Consider the following 25,959-nt stretch of genomic DNA (forward strand, 5'->3'; position numbering starts at 1 on the left):
TTGTGGCTGATCGGTGTGTGTGTGTGTGTGTGTTAATGTTATTTGATTATCTGAATGTTTTAAATATGTGTGTTTATAAATGTGTCTGTAAAAGTATTAAAAGTCTTAATGGATTGAATACATGTCTAACATGTAAATTGAAATCCTTTCAACATAGAAATTGTGTAAATATATTCAGTAATGTATAATTTTTTAATTATAGAATGTACAATTCCTTCTGTAGAGTCTGTAGGTGTTGATTAGGTAAAGAATAAAACAGTGAATCAATATTTTTGTGTTTCTGTGTAATGGAAGCAATATCATACAGTAGATTAAAAAGTCACGGATTGGCAAGTAACTAAGATTTTATTTTAGTGTTCTGAATTTATGAAATCACATGTTAAATGGTACATAATTGTGTTGATCAATTTTTTTAACAGGTGGTTTTCACAATCCAGGGAGATATCATACCAGAGTTTACAGCGATCATTAAAGTGGAGGCTATTCATGCACCCCTCTTTGGCAGGTGTGTGATCATTTCAAAACGAATGAATATTAAGTTTGAAAGCTTTAAGCATTTAAAATAATTTTTGAATATGTAATTCAGAATGCGAAAAATCCAGAAATCCATAATGTTCGAATGTTGGTCTCACCCAAGTCATATGTCAGCATGATCAGGAGAAAAGGGGATTGGATGATTCCATCCATTAATATTCCAGAATATGTTAAAGGCCCGTTCCCAAAGGAAGTGGTGAAGGTGATGTTTTCCTCTCTTCTGTATACCGTTATTAATTCATAACGTTTGTCCTTTTTTTTCCTGTTTGACATAAGTGGAATTCTTGGTTTTATTCGCTCCACAGATGAAGTCCACTGCTGCCAACTCAATGAAAATGATTTATGAAATCTCAGGCACTGGAGCTGACCGACCTCCCAAAGGTCTTTTCACAGCGAACAAATATTCAGGCATGTTGTCTGTGACCAAAGAACTGAACAGAGAGGAAACTCAAGAATACATTGTAAGTAGTTCAGACAGTTTATGTCCGTATATGTAATTCATATGTAATGAGTTATATGTAGTTCACATGTAAATGTGACCTGCTCTATCATTTGTTGTCACTTTGACCCAGAATCCCATCCCATCCCAACACAACAAGGTATTCTGAAAGCTGTTTGAAAACAATGTTTATTTTTGCAATTCCATTTGGTGGTGCAGAAATTACACACTTCAGCTTTAACAACCTATAAATATAGAGGGGCCAACAAGGAAATTATTATTTACAGTATAATGTTATATAAAATATTACTTTTGAATATATAGTTATAAACCTGAATATAAAGTAATATATTCTATAATCTGGAAAAATAGTAATAATACAAATATATAGTTATAAATCCTGAATATAAGTATAACAATTAATATACTGTATATTTCTGAATATATATATATATATATATATATAAATTATACACTATATATAACACAATTTAATAATATTTCAAATGTACACAGTTACTTTAATTACAGAACATTTATTTTAGACAGTAATTACTCAAAATTCACTCAAATATTTGAAAATAGAAAATGTGCCCTTTGAAGTTAAGATATCTATTAAGTGGCATAGATGATGTATCAGTCTATCACTAGTCTACATGCTGCGTTTTGTAATTGTATACGAGATTAAATAAATAGTATGCACCTGGTTAGGGTTGAACCAGCTGTGCATAACGGCTTGGTAAAATTACTAAATTCAGGCATGAAACTCTGGCTTAAGCTGATAGGTTCTTTGATTTTGTTTTCTGTTAGCCAGTCAGCTCCCTCTCATTTGTGTCAAGCCAATCAGCTCACATGGTGTAAGCTGATAGGTTCTTTGACATGTAAATGGGTAACCTGTCAACTTGCGTACTCTTTGCCTAACATTTACATTTGCTCAGTTTGCAAGTAAGCCGTTTCTATGCAGTGCACTGCCAGAGTTTTCTCTGAAAATACAATTTGCTCAGGTGGTTGCTGGGGCTTTTTTATCACCAGCTTGCATGATAAGGTCTGCTTTTGGCCATGACACAAAGAAGCCTGTCTTTATCAAGGTAAGCCATAACCAAATCAGGCACTGGCACAAATCACTATCTTAGGTCATTCGTTTAAATAAATCCACACATAGCTAGGTTAAGTCACTAGTTAAATAAGCTTTCCAGGTACACAATATGAGTCGGGTCACTAGCCGATTAAACCATTCGGCCAAGCAGGCTGAGGCACGGATACAGATTTAGTTCATTAGCGTTATGCCGTTTGGCCAAGCAGGCAAAGGCACACCTAGCTAGCATGCACTCGGTGCACATGGCTCTTCAGAGCAGCAGCAGTACACAAGTAATGGCGGTAGATCTGCTTGTTTTGGGGGTTGTGTTTTTTGTTATCTGTTTGTGCAGCTTCCCTGCTTTGTTGGGGGATTGTGTTAATGTCTAATTGTGCAGCAGCATGTCATATATGCTTGATGCAGCATGTCTTGTTTTTTTTTATAATTGTGCAGCAGCATGTTCACCACATGCTTAACTCAGTATGTCTGTGTATGTTCTAGCAGTAAATATAATAAATAGTATATTTAAATATGTAAATAATAATGTTCAGGAACTGTATCAGAAGTTAACAAGGGGCAATAAATAAATACTAATATATAGACTATATTTATTAATTGTAGTATCGTATATATTTTGTATTTATTGAAACTTGGCATGCCAGACTGCAACGCGCACTGGAAAATGAACGGTTTAGAACAGTTTCATGCTGAGAAGCCGCTTACAAGTTTTTACATAATGTTTTCAATTGTAAATGTAAACGGTGTTAATATATGTCTAAAGGATTGAAGTCTGTCATGGGAAACATGAGATCATTGATGACATTTTGTTTGCTTTTTTATTCCAACCGTTACTCCTGGTTGGAGGCTTCTGCAAATATTTAGTTATATGTAAGGTTACGTTTCACCTAAGTTTAATGGTGCAATGCTCAAATATTTAGTAGTGTGTAAATTGTAACTTAGTGCCCATTTACACTAACTAGTACGAGTTTCAATGTACGCATGTCTGGTGCAACCGGCCCCTGAGCCAGCGTGCAAATTTAAGAGTATTAAAGAGTAGTGCTTTTCATTGGAAAGTCCTTTAATTTCTTCTTTCCCCAGTGCTGCTGCTGTTGCTTCTCCTTCTGAGGAGGAAAAGTGGCGGAAAGCAGAAACAGTTTATCCACCAAGAAGAAGACGGGGACAATATGAGGAAGGAGGAGGGGAAGAAGACCAGGTGTACATCCTCTTCCATTGTTCTTCTTCCACTGAAGCAGTTTACTGTTCTTAAGCCTTTAGTGCTCAGTTTTATGTTGTTTGTGTTTGTGTGACAGGAATATGATATAAGCTTGTTGCATAGGGGACCTGAGGTTTTCTGTACAGACATTGCCCCAACGGCCTTACCTGTGGTCTTCTATCAGCAACATTGAGAGGAGAAAGAAGAGATTGGAAACTTAATTTATGATGTATGTATTCTGCCGGAACATGTCCTAGTTGGTAATATCACAGCAACGGACGGTGGCTTATATACATGTCTAATTATGTGTGATTGTGTAGAATCTATACACTGCAAACGATGAGCACTATGTGGCACCATATGACTCTGTGCTGGTGTTTGGTTGCGAGGGAGAGGGCTCCTACAATTATTATTTAACTACTTATTTTTAAACACAATTCACAATCGTATTTGATCAAACTATACAATGATGACTCTAAGACATTATAGATATTACAGTTTCATTTTCTGTTAATGCATGATCTTCTGTAAAGCTGCTTTGAAACGATACATGTTGTGAAAGGCGCTATGCAAATAAAACTGACTTGATGCAGGATCTCAGCTCTCTGTAGTCATCCAGCAGTAAAGGGGATCAGGACTATGAGCAGCTGCAGTTCTGGGGGTCTCCGTTCAGAAGATTGGCTGACATGTATGCAGAAGGAGAGGAGGAGTAATGCATGCTCTGATCACAACATTACTAGAATGAACAGTATGTGATCTTAATGAAACAGTGCCTCTCTGGGAGTAGAGTGTGCATAGAGGAGTGATATCAAATCTGATAACAAATAAATATTAGCATATTAGAGAAATTGAAGATACAAGGATCTTGGTATGACATTCCTCACTGACTAGTTTTGGAGGTTTTATGTTATGTTTTGTAAACAAAAACCAAAATTATCAGATTGTAACTCTGCATATTCAAGATACATCCTCCAAACTCAGCATAGACCTTAAGACTGTTCTGATTTAAGGCGGTCGCACACCGGGCGAGAAGCATCGCGGGTAGGACACGGCACAGGTATCAAACACAGGGCATTTTGATGCAGTTCGGGTTGCAGACAGTACACACAAAAGTTACCAAGGTTTTTCCCTTCTTCAAGAATGAACAAAGTGACACTTGAGTTTTCAGGTCAGGGTATGAAACTGGTGTAACTGCGCAAACTGATCAATTATAAATGGCGACGTTTATTATGCAATTTCTCTATGTAGCATTGAATGTGCATCGTTCAAGCTGTCAAACCACAAAACGACATACTTGTAACTTAAAACACTTTGTGTAGGCTATCAGGGTTTCTTCAAGTCTTAAAATGTCTAAATTCGCCCTTCCGCAAAATAAGGCCTTAAAAAGGTCTTAAATTGGAGCAACAAGTTCATAAGTTTAAATTCATAAGGTCATGGCATTAAATGTTGTATGAGGGATTGTTTTCTCATTGTGTTTAAGTAGAGTGACCAGACGTCCCGTTTTTAAGAGGTGTGTCCCGGTGTCCCGACAATTCTCTAAACATTGTAATTATGTCCTGGTTTCAGCTGGGAGGCTCACTGATTTTTTTTGATGTACTCATTTTACCTCTCGCTATTGTCTTTGGTATCGTTTGCAGAGAAGAGAAGCAATTTCGAAGCGTTGCACGTTGATTTGACGAGACTTTCATTCTAGTCTTTCTGCAAATCTGCTGAAATGTATCTGGATACCATGGCAATGATGTCATACGCTTGGCGCGCACTCTTTGTCATCCTGTCAGTCAGCACAAGTAGAAAAATTTTCAACAATGAGCTGAACGAAGCCGATCCATTTCTTCGTGCAGCATGTGAATATGTAAGCGAGTATTTTTCTGTAATGTTCATTTCCCTAGGAGCACGGAGGTAAATCAGACAATTTCACATTTAGACAGCTACACTGCGCTTTTTACATAGTACCAGCACTTATATGTTCAGATGTGGGTTTTGGTTACAATGTTGTGAATATTTGTGAAGTCATTTCATAATTACACATGCAATATGACATCATATGGATAGGATAGGCTACATGGAATTTGTACATTAAAAAAAAAGCTAAGATGTGGTTAAATCGTGAAGAAAAAACCAATCTAAAATAAAATATAAATTTTCACAAACTATATAGCCTATACAGTAAGGTGACCAGATTTCTGAAATGAAAAACAGGGACATTTCTAGTTCAGTGGTAAATATGTCATTGAAATTTCATGTTACTTATCTATGAATTGGAGTGGTGGTGGTGTAGTGGACTAAAGCACTGAACTGATAAGCAGAAGGTTGTTGGTTTAATCCCCACAGCCACCACCATTGTGTCCTTGAGCAAGGCACTTAACTCCAGGTTGCTCTAGGGGGATTGTCCCTGTAATCAGGGCACTGTAAGTCGCTTTGGATAAAAGCGTCTGCCAAATGCATAAATGTAAATGTAAATGAATGAAAAAACGGGGACAGTTTGGATGTTATGTATTTTGACCAGGGTGAATGTAGTAATGTGATGAATCGTTTTTAATTGTCTTCTGTTACATATGAGTTCATTCTTTTTAACACTGTATACAGTAGATGACACTGTGGCATAAAAGTGAACTAAACAACATATATAAACAATGATTGAATATAGGAATTATTGCAGCTGACTCTACAGCACAGGGGCCTTGCCCTTGGTCACACTCTTTACATCTGTCTTCTAAAATTCCTTCTGTTGTCCTTCAACTTTACCTGGTACTATCCTAAAAGTAAGACGGTAGGCTGCTAACTTGCTTGCTCGCAAACTGGCAGAGGAATTTCAAAAGAAATGAGCTCACTTGACTACCATTTCCCTCCGTATTACAACTGAAATCATATGAAACACTTACACTCTATCAGGGCCTGAAATTCATTTCTGAAGGGCTGATTGCCCCCCTTAGATGCCTCGTATTGTTGGGGATTTTTTTCCACTTTGTAATTATTATTATTATTACTACTACACTATTTCACCTTACTGTTTCTATCCGTTATCGCCTATGGACCTGTTTTTCTTAATTATACCTTTTATTATGATCAACTCTTATGCAATATGATGCTTCATTTCAGTCACTTGTTTCCCAGCAAGGCACAATGTAATCTATGCTGTAATGTGATGACTTACATTTATTGTTGTTCGTTGCATATACTTTGTTATACATTTCATTTATTTTCCCATGTTATTAATGTCATATTCTTATTTTAAATGCATTAATTTTATATAATACATAGCAATATAACTTCTTTATAACATAGCTAGTATGTGCCTCACATAGAAGCTGATAATGATGTTTCTTTTCAGTTGCACTTGCTCTCTGGTCCAGTATAATGGCAAAACTGGTGCAAACAAGTAATCAGTAAAGGAAGACAAATGACTTAAACTGCTATAGCGAGTAGCCCCCTCTGTTGGTCAAAATAAACAGCACACGATTAACCTTGTTGCCATGTATTTTCTTGGCATAAATTTTCACTTTGCGGACTGTTTTGAACACTCATTAAAAAAGGGGACAGCTCCAGTCGGGGACAGACCATCAAAAACCGGGACTGTCCCTAGCAAACGGGGACGTCTGGTCACCCTACTATACAGTTAAGTGCAGATGTTTGCGTAACCCTTTTGTTTTTATAAGTTTCCACACCCCTTTCAGAATGTATACATATAGCCTGTAAGAGATTATATTTTTATGTAGTACTGCCCTTCAAAAGCTACATAACATAAAATGTACTCTTATTTACACAAATCATACTGTTCAAAAGTTTGCACCCTTTGGTTCTTCTTATGCTGCCTCCTTGAGCATCAATAACTGTTTGCACCTTTTGTAATAGTGGTGTATTAGTCCCTCAATTGTCAAAATCTGGACCTCATATATAGCCACTTTTGGATAAAACTCAAATGTGCAGAAGATGCTGAGAAACCAAATCATTTTACTGTAGTTGGGTTTTTTTCTTAAGAAAAGTGGACGTCTTCACTGCTCAGGACCCATCATCCCAACTAAATCTGTTATTTTTTTAATGCAGAAAAATAAAAAGGATAGTTTATTGATTGTTTCCTGAATAAAAATAAAATCCATGATTAAAGTAAAACATTATGTACTTTATTAGACACGTTTAAATAAGGAAATCCCTTGAAGTCATTTTTAATATGTCAAAAATTTAAATATTAGACACACACAAGGCCTTTAATCTGCTTAAGTTGCTCTCTCACTTGCTTTTCTATATGTCTGTCTATCTATGTATATGTATATATATATATATATATATATATCTGTCCATCTATCTATCACTCTTTTTGTTCTATCTATCTATCTGGCTTGATGTCTTACTGTAATGTCTGTATAAACATCAAAGTTTTAAAACTAGTTTAAACTTTGCTAAGCCAACATCAAAGTTTGTCATGACAGTCTTTATCTATAGTATGTACTTATCAGAACCTGTTTAACATTTACAGTACATTGGATATTTAAAGTTGTTGAACTTTAACCCTGAAATGCATGGTAATTTTCCCAAACACTTACATATTCGGGTCTTTGTTGGTGCCAGACGGGCTGGTTTGAGTAATACTCATCTCTTCTAGCTCATGTGAACACATTTGGTTACTCGTGCCATATTTATTTATGCAATACAAATGAGTCATGTATGTTAATAGCTTGTCCAAACCCCAATGTTCTCTTCAGTGGTACACAAACATTATTTTCCTATTAAAATCATGGTTGGGTTTAGGATTTGGTTAAGCAGTTAGACTTTAGGGTTAGGTTTATGTTTGAGTTAGGAGGTTCAACTTGAAAAAAACGTAATAACAGTGTTATTATTAACAAGTTTTGTACGATCCAACTTGTGTGATTTCTTACAATTTCATCATCTTGTAGTGTTATTAGACTTTCCATGAGGCCAAGAGGGTGAATAGATTTTCATTTTTGGCTGATTGCTCAGTATGTTAGTTCACGAGTTCACTGGTTCATATTGTCCTGGAGCGGATTAAGGTAAACTGATTTGGCGTGCTGTCTATAATGGAGTGGTTCGAGCAAAGGACTGGGCTTGAGCTCTGACAAAACGACTCGTTCTCAACGTCCTCCACATTGTGATGTCACACTGTGGTAGACATTTGCATCTGACCTCCTCCACAGCAACACATCAGTGCCTACTTTACCTTTAATCACTTCCGTAGCCCTGCCCAGTAGAGAGATAGCAAGTAGAGGGAGCATGTCAGTCAAGAGCAGAGAGCCAATCAGAACAGTGGGCGTTTACTGTCAAGTCTTAAAGGAGAAGCAGCACCAAAACAATGTGTTTCTGACAGGTTCAGGAATAAGGGTGGAAAATTATCATTTTTTGTGCAAAAATCTTTACTAATAGTATAAGTGAACCTCAAGGAACATATTAAAATAATAAAAAAGCATGTCATGACCCCTTTAAAGTAGTTAATCTGAAGTCAAGTTACTCTAAGTTACTAACAAAAAGTAGCTACCTACATTGAAGCTATTTACAGAAGGAAATGTATAATAGTCAGATGATATTATTTAGTCTAATTCTGCAATAAAAATTAAACAATTTCACCTGGTAGTTACTGTATATTTAAATAGAGTGACATTAAATCATTAGGGTAACAATATTACGTAAATAAAACATACATTTATAGTTAATGTAAAACTAGACAACTCCCTGAGTTGAAATATAGTAAAAGGCAGCAGCAATTAACTAAATACTATATTTTGCGTCAAAAAAGAGGACAGTGATTTCTGGCAATGTCCCTTTAAAGCTGAGGCTCGTGTGAATCATTTATGGGAACTCTGATATGTATTGGAGTTCCCAATGCTAAATATGAGTGAATTGGTTATTTGAACCGGTTTGTTTACATGAACTTTCCAAAACAACCGATTCATTCTACATTTGCAACCAGTGCAGATCGATGAAGAGAGGCATGATGTGTGCTCTCTTGGGCTCATTAATGTTCTAGATCAATTGCAGAGGTTTGAATGTACATGCAGAAAGTCTTGCCAGAAGAGCATTGCAGTAGTCCAGTCTAGATATAACAAGAGCCTGGATTCACTGTTTCCAGCACTACATATGAGAAGTAAGTGCATTTGATTATGTAGTTAAGTTAGTAACGTCGCTAGTTTTAGTTAATAAAGTGCTCCAGAACATTTTACAAAACTCACCTCAGCTCAAACACAGAGTAATAGGGATGACAAAATGAGGTTCCCTCACAGTATATCTGACTATTCAACAGAAATGATGCTTAATAAATACTGTGAGGATTTTATATGATTTTTACTGTAAAATACTCATCGATTTTGCGGTATAGTTTTTAGTCTATTTTCAAAGATGAGGGAAGCAAAACACACCTGCGCATCCTAGTAGCCAACGCGTGTAATATAGGTTACTCCCCAATACTGCTTAGCAAGTACCAATAACAACACTAATGAATCTAAATATATATATTCAGGTCAATATAAAGAATATGATTGCTTGAGACTAAATGGTGCTGTGTTTTGATTAGTGGAAGCTTTTATAAACTGTCATGATCGGCAGAATATGACATACCTTTGGTGGACACTGCTGAGATAACTCTCCAGCACACGCCTGCATGCAGGCCGGGGAAAAGTGGCATCATACGTGTACGACCAAGGTGACACGGGAGAAGGTGGAGCCCAGCATTTGGCGCCTACAGGAAGATCTGCATACAGAAGTTGCCCCAGATGTGTGGTGACCACAGGATCTCCACTAGATGTATTAGCCGGATCAACAGAATCAGATTTATCCATTGGAATATGTTTGCATTCGCCATCACATTCCATTCGGTTCATCTAACCTGTGCAGATAAACCGTCATGCCAGTTATATCCATCTCAGGATCCTTATATACAATATGATCATCTTTACAATTAATTTCATTACATTCAGGCCCAGCTAATGTTCTGTAATCATCATCCATGTTCACGTCAAAACTGATGCTCTCAGGTCTTTCATTATGTTTAGCGTTTTGGATATAATTGAACATCTTTGTCTGAGCTCCAGTTGTACATGCAGTGAAGCCTTGTTGAGTTTGTCTTTCTTGGCCTCCTCTTGCAGTTGTCAGCATTGGGATTAGTGCAACCAAGATGAAGACCATGAAGAGCATATCCAAATGTAGATCTACAGATCCAGTCAGAACACAGTTCCACTCATTTCAGTAGAAGGATCTCAGCTGCCAAATCCATAAATAAATGTCTGAGGAAAGTTTTCAGCAGCTCCAGGTTATTGGTGTCCTATATCCGTAATTCTGCAAAAGTGTGAATAGCAGTTCAAACTCCCTGCTGAATTTCTCATGACATGAATAAGTTAGATTGGCCTAGATTTACAAGTATGTCATTAAATCTCTTACACTCACTGACAAGGACGCTATTGTGAAGCAAATCAGATTACAGGCAGCAAGAGGGCAGGATTCTGTTGCAAATGCACCGATCAAGCTTGAAACAAATGTTTTGTGCATTTCTACACAACAGAATCACATAGGATTAATTCAAACTTGTCAACTGTAAACATGTTGAATCAGTATATACAGTATATGTCTTTGTTTTAGACTAGTTACATTAGTTTGTGAGGAACCTCTTTAGCTCAGTCAGACACTCATCAAAGTCTAGGCTAGACTCATGACTTGTGATTTTTATTATAAGCACTTTGCATGTCTGTGTTTCATCATTTTTTCAGATGTTCCTGCAAAGACGCTGTGAAAGGAACATGTAGGTGGTGGACCAATGATGTCATGCACATTTTGATTGGCTGGATCTAATAACTGGTTAAATAATGCATTAAAACAAACAAAAGTAGTTTGGCATAAAATTTGTATTATTATTAAAAAAAAAAAAAAAAAAAAAGTAGTTTCAGTTTTCAAATGTCAGAATTACTCAGAATGAAAGTGAATGGTGACTGAGACCCCAAATGCAATAATCGTCTAAAACATCATAATATTTACAATTCAAAAATGCATATTTGTAAAAAATATTAATTTTTTTTACCTTGAAACTATTGATAATAATTATTAAGATTTGTACAGTGTATTTGTAGTCAAAGTGTTTTACTTTGTTACCACTGTAAGATCATTTTTATTGCCTGTATCTATTAAGTTATAAAATAATACATTAAAATATATATTTCATACAGACATGAACTGAATACACCTATAATGCACATGTTTTCAGTTTCTGATTTAAATAAAAGTATTTTCAGTTTAACTGTCTGGATTGCAATAAAGAAAAAAGTCTTTATTAAAAGGCAGAAAAATAAAAGTGTTTTGACATCTTTTTTTAATATTCTTTAAAAAATGTAGTTTGGGTTTTCATCATTACACATAATGAAAGTGAATGGTGACTGAGACCCCAAATGCGATTACCCCCCCAAAAGCATCATTATATTCAAGATTCAAACATTCATATTTGTAAAAAATCATAATAATAATAAAAATAAACAAATATACATACAAAAATGTGTTTGAAAACTATTTTATTTGAGAATTGAACACACATATTCTATAATAAACATGTTTTCAATTTCTGATTTAATTTATATATATATATATATATATATATATATATATATATATATATATATATAGTGTGTGTGTGTGTGTGTGTGTAACTGTCAGGATTGTAATAAAGAAAAAAAATGAAAATATTTATTAAAAGGCAGAAAAACAAACAAAAGTGGTTTGGCATAATCTTTTAATATCAATTCTTTAACAAATTGTTGCAGGTTTTCAGATGTCAGAATTAATCATTACACATAATGAAAGTGAGTGGCGATGAGACCCTAAATGCAGTTACCCCCCAAAAAACTTTTAACATTATATTCATGATTCAAAAATAAATATTTGTTAAAGAAAAAAAAAAAAAAAAACATTCATTTGAAAAAGATTTTGAAAATAATTAATAAGATGTGTATATGTGTGTGTGTATTATAATTTGCTACTACTGTAAGATCATTTGTATTGTCTGAATCTATAAATTTATTAAATAAAATAATGCATTAAAATATATATTTCATACAGACATGAATTGAATACACCTATTCTATAATGAACATGTTTTCTGTTTCTGATTAAAATGTTCTATTTAATTATTATTATTATTATTATTAGTATTAGTATTAGTATGTTTGTATATGTAACTGTCAAGATTATAATAAAGGAAAAAAAAAAATACAAACAAGCAAACAAAAGTGATTTGGCATAAACTTTTTATATTCCTTCTTTAAAAAGCAGTTCAGGTTTTCATATGTCAGAATTAATAATTATATATAATTAATGTGAACGCTGACCCAAATGGATTTACTCTAAAAACTTCCAAATATTCACAATTCAAAATATTTTTGCCTTGACTCAGAAAATAACTTACATTATGTATTTCAGGTATTATTACTTTATACTTGAGATAACCACTTTACATTTTAGAGTCACTTAAACTATTTTTTTAAGATGGTATACTGTGTATAGTCAATATAAAAAAATATTTAAAAAAATTAAATCATCATAAATACAAAAGTTACATTTCTAAGAACTTGACACATGCATTTTAAACTAGACTTCTCGTGTTCATTTTCTCTGATATTGATATTACTCATACTAAAATACTGGACTGTTGACTGATTACTCAGAAAAATAAACAAACTACTTCAAAATATAATTCATAGCTCATGACTCATACGTGTTCACACTCACGGCCTACAGTGTGCTATACGTACAACCGTTTCCATGGCGACTGTAAAATCATCAAGAACATGTCGTGACTACAGTATGTTGAATTCTATGATGTGTATCTGCTCAACACTAATCTCACAAACAACTTCACACATAATTCTGAGAGGTTGTAACACCTTAAAAGAGCATCAGAAAATCACACAGAAGACAACTAGTAAGAGTATAAAATATCAATAAAAGTTTATTTAACTATCACTTTTATCATAGTTTGTAACATGAAGGATGACAATTCTATTTTGTCTAATTTTAACTTTTTTCTATGTTAAATAAATAATGCTTATGCCACTAAAATAAATGAGTTAAGAGTTAAAGTAAGAGTTACACACAACAGAAATATATATTTGCTATAGGTAGATTTTTTTCTCACATTATATCTTTGTTTCAGTCAATTTTAATTTAAAAACTATCAATTGCTGAAAACTGAATTACTGATTTACTCACATTGATTTCTTTCCAAATCCAGTGCCTTACATTCTGCCTAATATCTCCTTTTGTTTTTTAAGGAACAAGAAAGTCATATGGGTTTGGAACAACTTGAGGGTGAGTACAATGACAGAATTTTCATTTTTGGGTGAAATTTCCCTTTAAGATGCTAAGAAACAGGATCACAGGATCATATTAATGTGTTGCATAATAGATGAGTGTCCAGCAAACTCCTTGTAGACACAGTCCAAGATTAGTCAGCCAATAGGAAGTACTGTGGGCTGAAGAGGTGGGGCCATAATCCCACCCAGGGAACCAATCATATCCTGTAAAGAGATGCATCCAGTCATATCTAAGCAAGATGAATGTTTAAAAGACATCATACTGGGAGAATGTAGGCAAAGTGTATTCAAAAATATGCAAAGGAGTAAATAGTTGAGAAAATAGACAATAAACAGAAATGTATTTTGAAAATGAATCAGTTATAGCTTTAAAGGTTTTTTTAGGTAGTGCACTTGTGAAGGATTGTTTTTAAATGAATATGATATTAATAAAATATTACAAATAATTAATAAGTGCGTCAGGACCCCTTTCATTGTAGACTGACATTTTGGTGATGTAAATTGTAAAAAATGTTTTGTCAGCTAACCTAAAAAATGAACTTCATGTTGTAACACAATCTACATGAACTGATATTTTCTAAAGTATCAAATATTATTTATATCATGTATTTTCAAACTTGGGCCACAAGGGGTCCACGGAAAATGTAAATAATATTTAATGTAAATAAAAAAATAAAAAACACACAAAACACACACACACACACACACACACACACACACACACACACACACATAAAAAGGCTAAATTAATTTCAATTAAATGAATTTTTATTTTTTAATTGTATGTAGAAAAGGTTAAAAGCTTCATACAAAGTAATTGTTTTCAGGTAATATTTTCATTATTAATAGTATTATAGTAATAATATATTCATTTCTTTTGGCTTCAGTACAGTGGTGATACACAAGCCATTATTTGGCAAACAACAAATTGTCTTTATAATTTCATGCTTACTATTTTCTTACTCAGTATAAAAGAGTTTTTATATATTAAAATATATAGTGCTTTTATATTTTTTGCAAGTGGACCATCCTATTTGGGGTCTTTGGTTTCAAAAAGTTTGAAAAACCCTAATTTGTTTTAATGAATAATGCTGACGATATTGTGTTTTCACCAGTGAAAGTCATTTTTAAGAGTAAGATCAGGTAAATAACTCTTTAAAGGATTAGTTCACCAAAAATCTAAATTCAGTCATTGTTTCCTCACCCCTGTGTTGTTATAACCCTATATAACATTCTTTCTTTTTCTCAACACAAAGGGAGAAACTGTGAAAAATGTTGTGCTCAATGATGTCATACAATGGCAGTTTATGGTGACCACCTCTTCAAGCTTCAAAAGAACACAAAAGTATAATTCAGAAGTCTAATAAATTATTCCATGAGACTCATGATTGTTATGAAAGCATACGATAAGATTTGGTGAGAAACAAACTGAAACCTAATGTATTATTTAGTGAAAATGTTCACTGACCGTTGATCTCCTGTGTGTGTTCATGACAGCGCACGAGAGCAACAGTTCACGCAGCGCTCTCGCGACATTGGGGCGTTCAAGCGAAAACTCATTTTGTTTATCTAAAAACAGGTCATCCACAGCCTTATTTTTTTGGAAAGTTTTTGGACCAGCTGAGCATAGAAATGCAGCGATTCTTCCTCTACAAACTCTTCAGACATGTTTAGTAAGTTCTGTTCTCTGTTTTGTGTGCAGCTGTGTTGTGTTCTGTTAATATCGCTGTGGAGCAGTGGTTCTCAACCATGTTCCTGAATGCCCCGCAACACTGCACATTTTGTACAACCCCAATTCCGAAAAAGTTGGGACAGTTTGAAAAATGCTAATAAAAACAAAAGGAGTGATTTGTATTTATCCTCACTACAACTACACATAATATGATGTTTTACCTTGTACAGAAAATGTACAGTAATTTCAAATCAGATGATTGCAACATGCTCCAAAAAAGTTGAGACAGGGGCAATTTAAGACTAATAACAATTTGATGAGTTGAAATAACAAGGCGATGTGAAACAGGAGATGTTAAACAGGTGAGGCAATCGTGTCATAGTATATAAGGAGCCTCCAAAAACAGCCTAGTCCTTCAAGAGCAAGGATCAATTTACTTGTCAATTTACCAACAGATGCTTCAGCAAATAATCCAGCACTTTGAGAACAATGTTCCCCAAAAGACAAATTGGAAGGATTTGGGGCATTTCACTCTCTACAGTGCACAATATATTTAAAAGATTCAAGGAATCTGGTCAAATCTCGGTGTGTAAAGGGAAAGATGAAAACCAGTTCTGAATGCACGTGATCTCTGATCCCTCAGACTTCACCGTCTTAAAAAACATCATTCATCTGTAATGGATATCATGAACATTAATAACTTTAGTAAACCTTTGTTAGTCAAAACCACTCACCGCTGCATCCACAGATGCAAGATAAGTCTTTATTATGTAAAGGAGAAGCCATACATCATCACTGTCCAGAAGCACTGCTGACTTCTCTGGGCTCGTTCTCATCTTAGATGGAAAGTAGAACAGTGGAACTGTGTTTTTTGGTCCGATGAGTCCACATTTCAAATAGTTTCTGAAAAACCAGCCTTCGTGTTCTCCGGGCCAAAGAGTATGTATGGGCCAGGGGTGTGTCAAAGCCCATGGCATGGGTAACTCGCACATTAATGCAGACAGATATGTAAACATTTTGGAGCAGCATATACTGTCATCCAGCACCGTCTTTTCCAGGGACATCCCAGAATTTTCATCAGGACAACTTCAAACCACATACTGGCCAAATAAGCAGAGAGTATGGGTGCTAGATTAGCCTGCCTGCAGTCCTGACCATCTGCAATTAAGAATGTGTGGTGCATTATGAAGCGCACCATACGGCATCGAAGACCCCGTACAATTGTGCAGCTGAAGACCTGCATAATGGATGAATGAGGGAAAATTCCACTTTTTAAACTTAAAACTTGTGTCTTCAGTGCCCAAATGTTTAATAAGTGCTATTAGAAGTTATAGTGATGTTTCACAGTGGTAAACACTCGACTGTCCCAACGTTTTTGGAGCGTGTTGCATTCATCTGATTTGAAATTACTGTACATAAAAAAATTAAATTAAATAAAAACAATGAAATTCACAAGGTAAAACATGATATTATGTGTAGTTGTAGTGCTTTTTATATAGCAAAAGGTGATTATCATTTACAAATCACTCATTTTTGTTTTTATTAGCATTTTTTGGAATTGGGGTTGAATATCTCCCTTTTCTGACACACCCAATTCAGGTCTTGGAGTCTCCACTAACGAGCTGATGAGTTGAATCAGGTGTGTTTGATTAGGGAGATTTCCAAAATGTGTAGTGTTGGGGGGCCTCCAGGAACAGGGTTGAGAACCACTGCTCTGGAGGACCTGTTTTTTGATAAACATAACGATTTTCACGTGAACGCCCCAATGTCGCGAGGGGTCTGTGTGAACTCTTGCTCTCGTGCCCTATCATGAACACGCACAGGAGATCAACGGTCAGTGAACATTTTTACTAAATAATACATTCGATTTCAGTTTGTTTCTCACCAAACTTTATCGTATGCTTTCATAACAATCATGAGTCTCATGGAATAATTTATTAGACTTCTGAATTATACTTTTGTGTTCTTTTGAAGCTTGAAGAGGTGGTCACCATAAACTGTCATTGTATGACATCACTGAGCACAACACTTATTCACAATTTCTCCCTTTGTGTTCAGAAAAAGAAAGAACGTTATATAGGGTTACAACAACACAGGTGTGTGTAAACAATCACTGAATTTACATTTTTGGGTGAACTTATCCTTTAAGACAACTGCAACTATTCAATTTTAAGAGTGTGTTGTTGTTTTATTCCAGCAATATTCTTAAAACTCTTTTCATACTGTATTTTGAAACCCATTAAGCAATGTTTCTATATTTATATGATGATCTTAGTTGAATGCGACAAATATCACATCTTAATTAGAATTTAATTTCAGATGGTCCATGCAAAGGCTGCAATAAGTGCCAAGGAGTCTTTGCATTTTATTGCACTGCCTGGCCAAAAAGAAGTCACCGTTTGGATTTAAATAAGCAGATACTTAAGAGCCTTTGATTGGATCATTATTGCAGTGATTAATATGTTTCATCTGGCAACAGTTCTTTTAACCCTAACTGATGCAGTGTGTAGCTTCTCATTTCTTAAACAACCATATCAGAAGACATATCCCATGGTCGTGGAAAATATGTTACTGTGTTTCAGAAGGGGCAAAATACTGGCCTGCATCAAGCAAAGAAAACAACTGAGGAGATTGCTGAAATCACTGGAATTGGGTTAAGAGTGGTGAACCGTCAGCTTTGCGGAAGAAATTTGGTCGGAAATAAATCTTGAATGATTGTGATCGGAGATCACTAAAACACTTGGTGATGGAAAAAGGTCATGTGGTCTGATGAGTCCAGATTTACCCTATTCCAAAGCAATGGGCGCGTCAGGTAAGAAGGGAAGTGCATGAAGCGATGCACCCGTCATACATAGTGCCCACTGTACAAGTCTCTGGAGGCAGTGTTATGATCTGGAGTTGCTTCAGTTGGTCAGGTCTCGGCTCAGCAATGTTATGCGGCAATAATATGAAGTCAGACTACCTTAATGTACTGAATGACAGGTTATCCCATCAATGGATTTTTTCTTCCCTGATGGCATGGGCATATTCCAGTAAGACAATGCCAAGATTCATCATGCTCAAATTGTGAAACTGGTTCAGGGAACATGAGGAATCATTTTCACACATGAATTGGCCACCGCAGAGTCCTGACCTTAACCCCATTGAAAGTCTTTGGGATGTGCTGGAGAAGACTTTATGGTGTGGTTTAACTCTCCCGTCATCAATACAAGATCTCGGCCAAATATTAATGCAACTCTGGGTGGAAATAAATGTTGTGACATTGCATAAGGTTGTCGAAACAATGCCACGACGAATGCACGCCAAAATCAAAGCTAAAGGCGGTCCAAGGAAATATTAAAGTATGCAACTTTTTTTTTTGACCAGGCAGTGTATTACACTAATGATGTGTAACTGTAGTAGATCTGTTGTATGAGTGTTATTGTGATGCTTCATTATTGTGCATTGCAACTGGTCTTACTACAGATGTTGTCTCGACAGATCTCTGATCCACACCCGCTACACGCCACACCTGATATATATGGAGTAACACCATGAACGTGTCCCCTAGAACAGGTAAAATAACATTACCACAAGAGGCAGACATCGTACTATAATATTTTTGTTTGACTTTATCCATGAATGCAGTTACCAAAGATCAAACAAGAATCAAATACTATGCATTTCATAGAGATAGAAATGGGATGTTTACATCCAGGAATTTTAGCAATGAAGGGCTGTAACCAAAACAGATATCGAGGAGGCGTGACCCCAGAATATTCAGAATAGTGTTTGATTATATATATATATATATATATTTTAATGGTTGGTTTTTAAAGTTTAACATTTGGTCACCCCCAATCTTGAATATTTGTTTACATCCTAACAATTTCTTATGGTCATCCAGAGTCTAACTTACGTATCGCCATAGTTGCACACAAAAATGGTGGATTCTGGGTGGCTGGAGAAGTTTTCGATTCCTTTCGAGCACACGTTAACAGCACAGCCCACCTTGAAGCTTGTAGACCACATTAACTGAAACATAGAATAAATGGACACAAAACTGATGAGAGAAAGTGAAAAAGATACATACTGCCACTGCTGAAATTACAATATCTGATTGTAAAAACTCCAAATTATTCTCAATAAATGAATTGTATGAACTGTGTTTTAAAGCTGCTTTAGTAAGAAATAAAATAAATGCCACTGCATGCAAGATTTTTTATATTAAGGGTGAAGAGCTGTGAAAACACACCTGTGCATACTGTCCACACAACCTCGAACAGTTGTTGCTTTTGAGCGAGTAAGCACCTCCTTTGCTCCATCTCTGTATGGCATTCTCCACCGAGAAGGCCGAGAATGGAACTCCCAGCCAGATGTTTTCCCCCATCCACCCGAACAACGGGTGCCCGAAATGTGCCAGCATAGGGTTATAAGAGGCCCTGCAGTGTTTCGCCCGATCTCTTGCACCTTTGGCCAATTCTTTGTCCCAAGACTGTGGATACAGACACAGATGACAGCACAACAGTAAACAAAATCAATGTTATTAAGGCGTCTTTACACAGGCTGCTCTGTGCGTGCTCAAAATTTAAGTGAAGACGCAATGCCGCATAAAAGCCAGACTAAATTATGCCTGGTCTAAGCCTTCTCAGCCCTTATATCAAAGGCATTTCTGATGATAAATGAAATGCAGCATCAGAGCAGCCTTAACCCTCATATTGTGTTTGGGTAATAAACAAAATTTTGACCCGGGAGAGGTAGATAATAATTTTTAAATACCACATCGTTTTTAGTACGGGAACCAAACTTTGGGACTTTGTCAAGATTATTAAAATATGCATACTACATTTTTCTCAGATTTTTTAATACAATTTTTGAGAGATACTGTATAACCATTTTTAAAAAAATACGTTTTGCCAAGTCAATTTTGACCTGGGCTTTAATTGTGGCTTTACACATGATAATATGTCGATTTTTTTGTACTTCTATGAGATAGATTTCTACTTATAAACACTTCACTTACATTTTGCATCTTTCCCATACTCTCTCACACACTTTTTTGTCTCTCACTGGGACTGCATCTTGTTTACAAACATGCACACACACACACATACACACACACACTCAAACTTGTTTTTATATCATTGTGGGGACTCTCCATAGACTTCCATGCATTTTATACAGATCTAATGATAATTTCTATCCCCTAACCCTACCCCTAAACCTAACCCTCACAGAAACCTTTTTGCATTTTTACATTTTCAAAAAAACATCATTTAGTATGTTTAATAAGACATTTCCCTCATGGGGACCGCTGGCTGGGCCCCACAAGATAGGTGATCTCAGGTTTTACTATCCTTGTGGGGACATTTAATGTAGTATAAACATGTACACACACACACACACACACACACACACACATTCCTGTACAAAACAGACACGACAGATGTAACAAACATAACAAATAAATTAAATCAAAGGTACTACTGTCTAAAGGGAGTGTGGTGAGAGCAAAAGTTCATGCACACATTAGTCTAAATAGGGCTTGAAAGAGGAAATTGTTCATATTTTACTCTGCAGTCATCTGATGCACAACCAGCTTACAGCAGTTCATGCAAGTTAATAGAATAGATTTAGCTTAAAAACATAGTAAAGAAGTATTAATGTTGTATAACTGAGTTGTAAAGTTGTTTTGATGAAGTTTAGCTAATAAATAATATGTTTTGACCACCAAGTTGTATTGAGCAGTCATGAGTAATAGGAAATTAATTAAAATGACTAGTAATTCTCACATTAGATGTTAATATAAATTGTATATGATGTTATATTTAGATAAAATTTCACAGAAACGCTGATAAAAAAAGTATGTCTTCACATGTATCACACTGGTTTTGCTGTAATTTATGTATATTTTGAAATGTCAAAGAATTTCTATATTTTATTATTTCTTTAAAAAATATATATTAATTAATAACTTCTATATTTGTCAGTTAACATGCCAAAAATATCAATCTTTTTACATGTATGAACAGTTAAGAACTTACAATATAGTTTTAGATGAAAACCATCGGGTTATGAATGATTTATAAACTTGAATTGACCCGCGATTGCAAAAGGTGTATGCAGATTCTGAACACAACAAGAGGATTAAACTTTGAAATTAAGTTTCATATTAACATTTTATTTTTATGTTTTCATTCATTTCATACAGTATTTTTATTCTCATAAATTTAGATTTAAAACGTTCATCTCATAACATTATTTATACAGTTTTAATTGGTGTGTAAATGCATTTGTGCCAAATCTGAGCAGCATTAAACAGTTTGTGTAAATGCATCTTTTCTTGGTATACATGCCACTTCAGATGCGCCTTCTGTGCCACCTTTGCAGTATAAAGATGACTTTAGATGACACATTAAATTCTGTATAACTGGTTTAGAAATTCTATGATCTTGATCATATTTTACACATTATTTAAATATTTTAACCAATCATAGCCCTAACCCTAAAATTACAGTATATGGTACTTAATACATGTTTGATCTACAACCTGATTTTAAGCCTTTACAGAAGAAAACATTATGATAAAGTCAACCTTGTCCAATCTCTGGATACCAGTAAAATAAATAAATAAATAAATAAATAAAACACACTTAAAGTAAACTATTTAACTCATTTGAATCAAATAAATCCACTATTAAAATAAAATTATGTTTGCATTTTTATATCCATTTTTAAATCCACAACTTATCTGACCAAATAAATCATATATTTAAAATGATCATTAATGAAGATTTATTTGAGAATAGGACATATGCATAAAGTATGAGTTTATTATTGCCTATAGGAAACCCTTCCAGAACCTTCTTCCTACTTAAAAAAAAAGACATAATAATCCAGATTTACTCAGACACAATAAGGAGCCTTTTATTGCTCCTCAAATTGGAAAAACACACCCCTCATACAAAAACATCTCTCTATTACCATGACAACCAGAGTGATTTATTGTGAGTAGCTGTTTACTGGGTAGGCCTACATAAACCAAACACTTAGACACAAAACAAAGGCACGTGAACCATATATCATGATGAAAAGGTGCTATAATATTAATTTAATAATGTATGCTATCACGGGTTTGTCTTTACAAACATACATATACATGCAAAAACGAAGATGAGGAACAGCTGATGAGAAAGACTGAGAGACCGTGAACAGATTGAGTAAACAAGATGCTTTCAAATGCGCCAATAAATATGAGCATATAAATATGACATTGGTTGCTCTGATAATGAGATGCTTATCGTTTCAAAAACATGCATAGCCAATGCAACATGTATGATATGATTAACAAATACCTGAATGTAATTGAACACCTGTCTTACCATGGAGCGCGCGCTGGCCGCAGGTGGAGTGACGCGCGGCCGATGCGCATTATGCGCCTGCACACACCTGCGGATGAACTCCGGTTCTGTTATTCCATTGTTGCGTATAAGCGCCAGAACCCCGCAGGTGCCGTACAGAAGAACCGATATCCATAAGACAAGACAGCCGAGAAAGTCCATGGCAGAAGCCTGTCTTGAGCCGCGCGCTGCTTTCCTCTGGATCAGAGAGTCAACGGAGCATCATTGGAGGATATGCGCCGAACTGTGCGTCATGGTGCCGTGAATTTGCCCACTCTCACTCTCTTTCTCTCTCTCTCTCTCTCTCTGTCTCTTTCTGTCTGTATCTCTCCGTACAGGGTCTTTTTAAATGATTCAAACAGAACCACCCACCATGTCACGAAAAATATGATGCGCGGGACTCTTTGACACTTTTATCTCTCACGCACAACAAGCACACACGCGCGCAGTTTTGTCCAAATATAGACTTATAAATATAACTTTTTAATTAATGAAAATTTTTATTTTAAAAATTACATTTTTTTATTTTATTTTAAAGTACAAGAATAAAAAATATATAATATAATTTTATAAAAATAAAAATGTTATTTTATTGATAAAAAAAAGATTTTAATTTGTTTAATTAAAAAGTACATTTAGTATTATGTAGGCTAATTTTGGCTGTTAGCTAAATAATAGTTTAAATTCAATTAATTTGCGATTTAGGCTAAAATTTAAATTAATATGTGGGATTTTAAGGAAAAAATATTTTAATGCAGCAGCCTACTCATTTCTTGAAAGCTGATATTTTTAAAACAATATTTGTTGTGTTTTATGGAATTTTGAAAAATCTGAACAAAATCTATTTATTTAATTCATTAGTCCAATCAGTTTTAAATGTTTAATTTTAGGTAGGCCTACTCATTTAGGCCCACATCTAGTTTTATTTTTAAGATTTCTATTTGTATTTTAAAATTATATACATTTATTTAACCCTAAATACACAAAAATGGGACATTTGAAATCAAAATGGGTAGTTTTTGTATCATGCTTTATTTTAGCCATTTATTATTATTATTATTATTATTATTATTATTATTATAGGCCTATTATTATTTTGTGTACTTTGATCCTCATTTAGGGCCATATTTGGTTTTATTTTTAAGATTTATATTTAAACATTTTATAATATTTATTTAACCCTAAATACACATAAATGGGACATTTGAAATCATGATAGACCTATAAAATCTGGCAAAACTGGGCAGTTTTTGTGTCATGCTTTATTTTTATCAATGTATTATTATTATTATTATGTCTATTATTATTTTGGGTACTTTGGTCCTCATTTACACATCTGGTTTTATTTTAAATATTAATATAGCTGCAAACAGCAATTACAGAGCCAAGCATGGTAACCACTGAACAACCCAAAGATCTCATAGAGCAAGCATAGATAACATTGCCCCCAGATGTATTTGAACCCACACCTTTACACTCCACAGTTCAGTGAGCTATCCACTGCACCACACACAGCTTTTACTGTGATCAACTTTATATTCAAGTAAATTTTCATCAAAAGTGCAAATCAACATTTGATTAGGAATAGTCCAGCCTCCATTCAGTAAGCACAGTACAAAAAACTCCATAACTGCACACGTTTCTAATGCATGGCTTGCTGAGGAGGGTATAATTTTGGGAACTTTCCATCTGAATATTCATGGCTCTAACCACTGCTCTATTCAGCCGCTGGGCTAACAGCCACCAAAAGAAACATACTATGGCATGTATGTATGTAAGTTTTTTTTTACAGCAAAGCACTAAAGTCACCATGATCAACTTTGTATTGAAGTAACTTTTCAAGAGAGATCAAATTCAGAATTTGATTGTGGAAAAGCCTTGCAACAGAACTACAAAACTTCTTACAGAATGACTTGCAGAGGTGGGAACTCAAACCCAAAACCCTTTAAACAATAAACCAGTGCTTTAACACACTGAACCACTCAATTAACATATCCACTCAGTGGACAAGAGATTTTCTGAGGTTACAGTGAGCACACAAGTGTAGGTTATTTTTTGAACTATAGGTGGCGCTATCTCTAAACTGCTTGTGTATCATCAGGACATGATGTTGATGATGCATACCAATTTTCTTTTAAATATGACAATGAATTTAAAAGATATATCATTTTTTAATAAATGTCAATATGGTGAAGAGGCAGTATGGCCGATATGGGAAAAACTGGTATCGTTGAAATCTGCATGACCTAAGGAATCCACAGACACCAAACTCCTTGATTTTAGGACATACAGTTCAAAAGTTACTGGGGAAAAAAAAGCAATTTTTCAAATTTCTTGACCCATAGGTGGCACTGTCACGAAACTCTGCATGTCCACATGAGGCATACCAAGTTTGGTTTTAGTAGGACAAACCGTTGCTGAGATACAGCCTCACATCCAGTTTTACATCAACCTCGTAACTTTGCTCTGCCGTAACTTTTAAACAAAGTTGAAAATCAAAATTCTTTACCATCATTTCTGTGCAGCTCGGTCTGGTGATTATTTTGAGTCATTGTTTTGACAAATCAGACAAAATTTGAAGGATGTGAAACTTTTAAACTGTAAACATCATTATCCTATATGGCAGCTACTGTAATGAGTTATAATGTATGGGGGTTCTTTTGAAACATTAAAAGGAGAGTAATCAGACAAAAATGTTGTTTCTAGAACAAACGGTTCAAAAGATACACACAAAAGAAAATTGCATTTTTGGACTGGTGGTGGCGCTATGGTTTGTCCTAGATGTCCCAAATTTGCTATGGGGACTATTCAAGACCATCTCTATCAGTGTGCCAAATTTCACCATTTTCCTACAAACGGTTCTATAGGCTGCCATAGACTTCTATTGGGGAGGAATAATAATAATAATAATAAAAATAATAATACTAATTCTAACGGACTAACCTACGCACCTTCAGTGCTTGGCCCCTAATTAATATAAATATTTATTTAACCCTATATACATATATACACACAAAAATGGGACATTTGAAATCATGATAGACCTATAAAATCTGGCAAAACTGTGAAGTTTTCTTTTGCATGCTTTATATGAACCATTTATTATTATTATTGTTGTTATTTTTTATTATTATTATTTTAGGTAGTTTTGTCCTCATTCAGGCTTCCATCTAGTTTTATTTTCAAGATTTGTATTTATATTTTAACAATTAGAATATCTATTTAACCCTAAAGTTTTTCTAGCATGCTTTATGTGAACTATTATATTAAAGTATTCAAATCATTTTAACTATTATTTATTATTTTTATTATTATCATGATTAATATTACATACATTTTATACAAGGTT

At 34.7% G+C, this 25,959-nt stretch overlaps 2 protein-coding genes across 3 annotated transcripts; one reads left to right on the plus strand and one right to left on the minus strand.

Moving 5' to 3' along the window:
- Positions 1–473: 473 nt before the first annotated feature.
- On the plus strand, positions 474–4,056 carry LOC127456287 (B-cadherin-like). The gene is made up of 5 exons (XM_051724703.1): positions 474–505; positions 587–736; positions 840–995; positions 1,107–1,133; positions 3,147–4,056. Exons 2-5 carry the CDS (start codon positions 620–622, stop codon positions 3,171–3,173), a joined length of 327 nt encoding a protein of 108 aa, XP_051580663.1. The 5' UTR covers positions 474–505; positions 587–619; the 3' UTR covers positions 3,174–4,056.
- An 8,773-nt stretch (positions 4,057–12,829) lies between these two features.
- Positions 12,830–22,901, minus strand: LOC127456279 (GLIPR1-like protein 1). 2 transcript variants are annotated; one of them, XM_051724694.1, is made up of 5 exons: positions 22,593–22,901; positions 19,466–19,705; positions 19,130–19,245; positions 18,692–18,777; positions 12,830–13,763 (listed from the first exon to the last, which is right to left on the minus strand). In XM_051724694.1, exons 1-5 carry the CDS (start codon positions 22,770–22,772, stop codon positions 13,633–13,635), a joined length of 753 nt encoding a protein of 250 aa, XP_051580654.1. In that variant the 5' UTR covers positions 22,773–22,901; the 3' UTR covers positions 12,830–13,632. The 2 variants fall into 2 exon arrangements, with proteins under 2 accessions (XP_051580654.1, XP_051580653.1); XM_051724693.1 differs by having other exon boundaries at positions 22,566–22,901.
- Positions 22,902–25,959: the final 3,058 nt, after the last annotated feature.

Source organism: Myxocyprinus asiaticus, chromosome 18 (assembly GCF_019703515.2).
Source record: "Myxocyprinus asiaticus isolate MX2 ecotype Aquarium Trade chromosome 18, UBuf_Myxa_2, whole genome shotgun sequence".
Classification (NCBI taxonomy): domain Eukaryota; kingdom Metazoa; phylum Chordata; class Actinopteri; order Cypriniformes; family Catostomidae; genus Myxocyprinus; species Myxocyprinus asiaticus.

Coding starts and splice junctions, on each gene's coding strand:
- LOC127456287 (XM_051724703.1), top strand. CDS start 620: ATGTTGGTCTCACCCAAGTCATATGTCAGCATGATCAGGAGAAAAGGG. Junction 737..839: donor TCCCAAAGGAAGTGGTGAAG/GTGATGTTTTCC, acceptor TTCGCTCCACAG/ATGAAGTCCACTGCTGCCAA. Junction 1,134..3,146: donor TCCCATCCCAACACAACAAG/GTATTCTGAAAG, acceptor TTCTTTCCCCAG/TGCTGCTGCTGTTGCTTCTC.
- LOC127456279 (XM_051724693.1), bottom strand. CDS start 22,772: ATGGACTTTCTCGGCTGTCTTGTCTTATGGATATCGGTTCTTCTGTAC. Junction 19,246..19,465: donor TGTGTGGACAGTATGCACAG/GTGTGTTTTCAC, acceptor TCTATGTTTCAG/TTAATGTGGTCTACAAGCTT. Junction 18,778..19,129: donor GTGTGCAACTATGGCGATAC/GTAAGTTAGACT, acceptor TACCTGTTCTAG/GGGACACGTTCATGGTGTTA.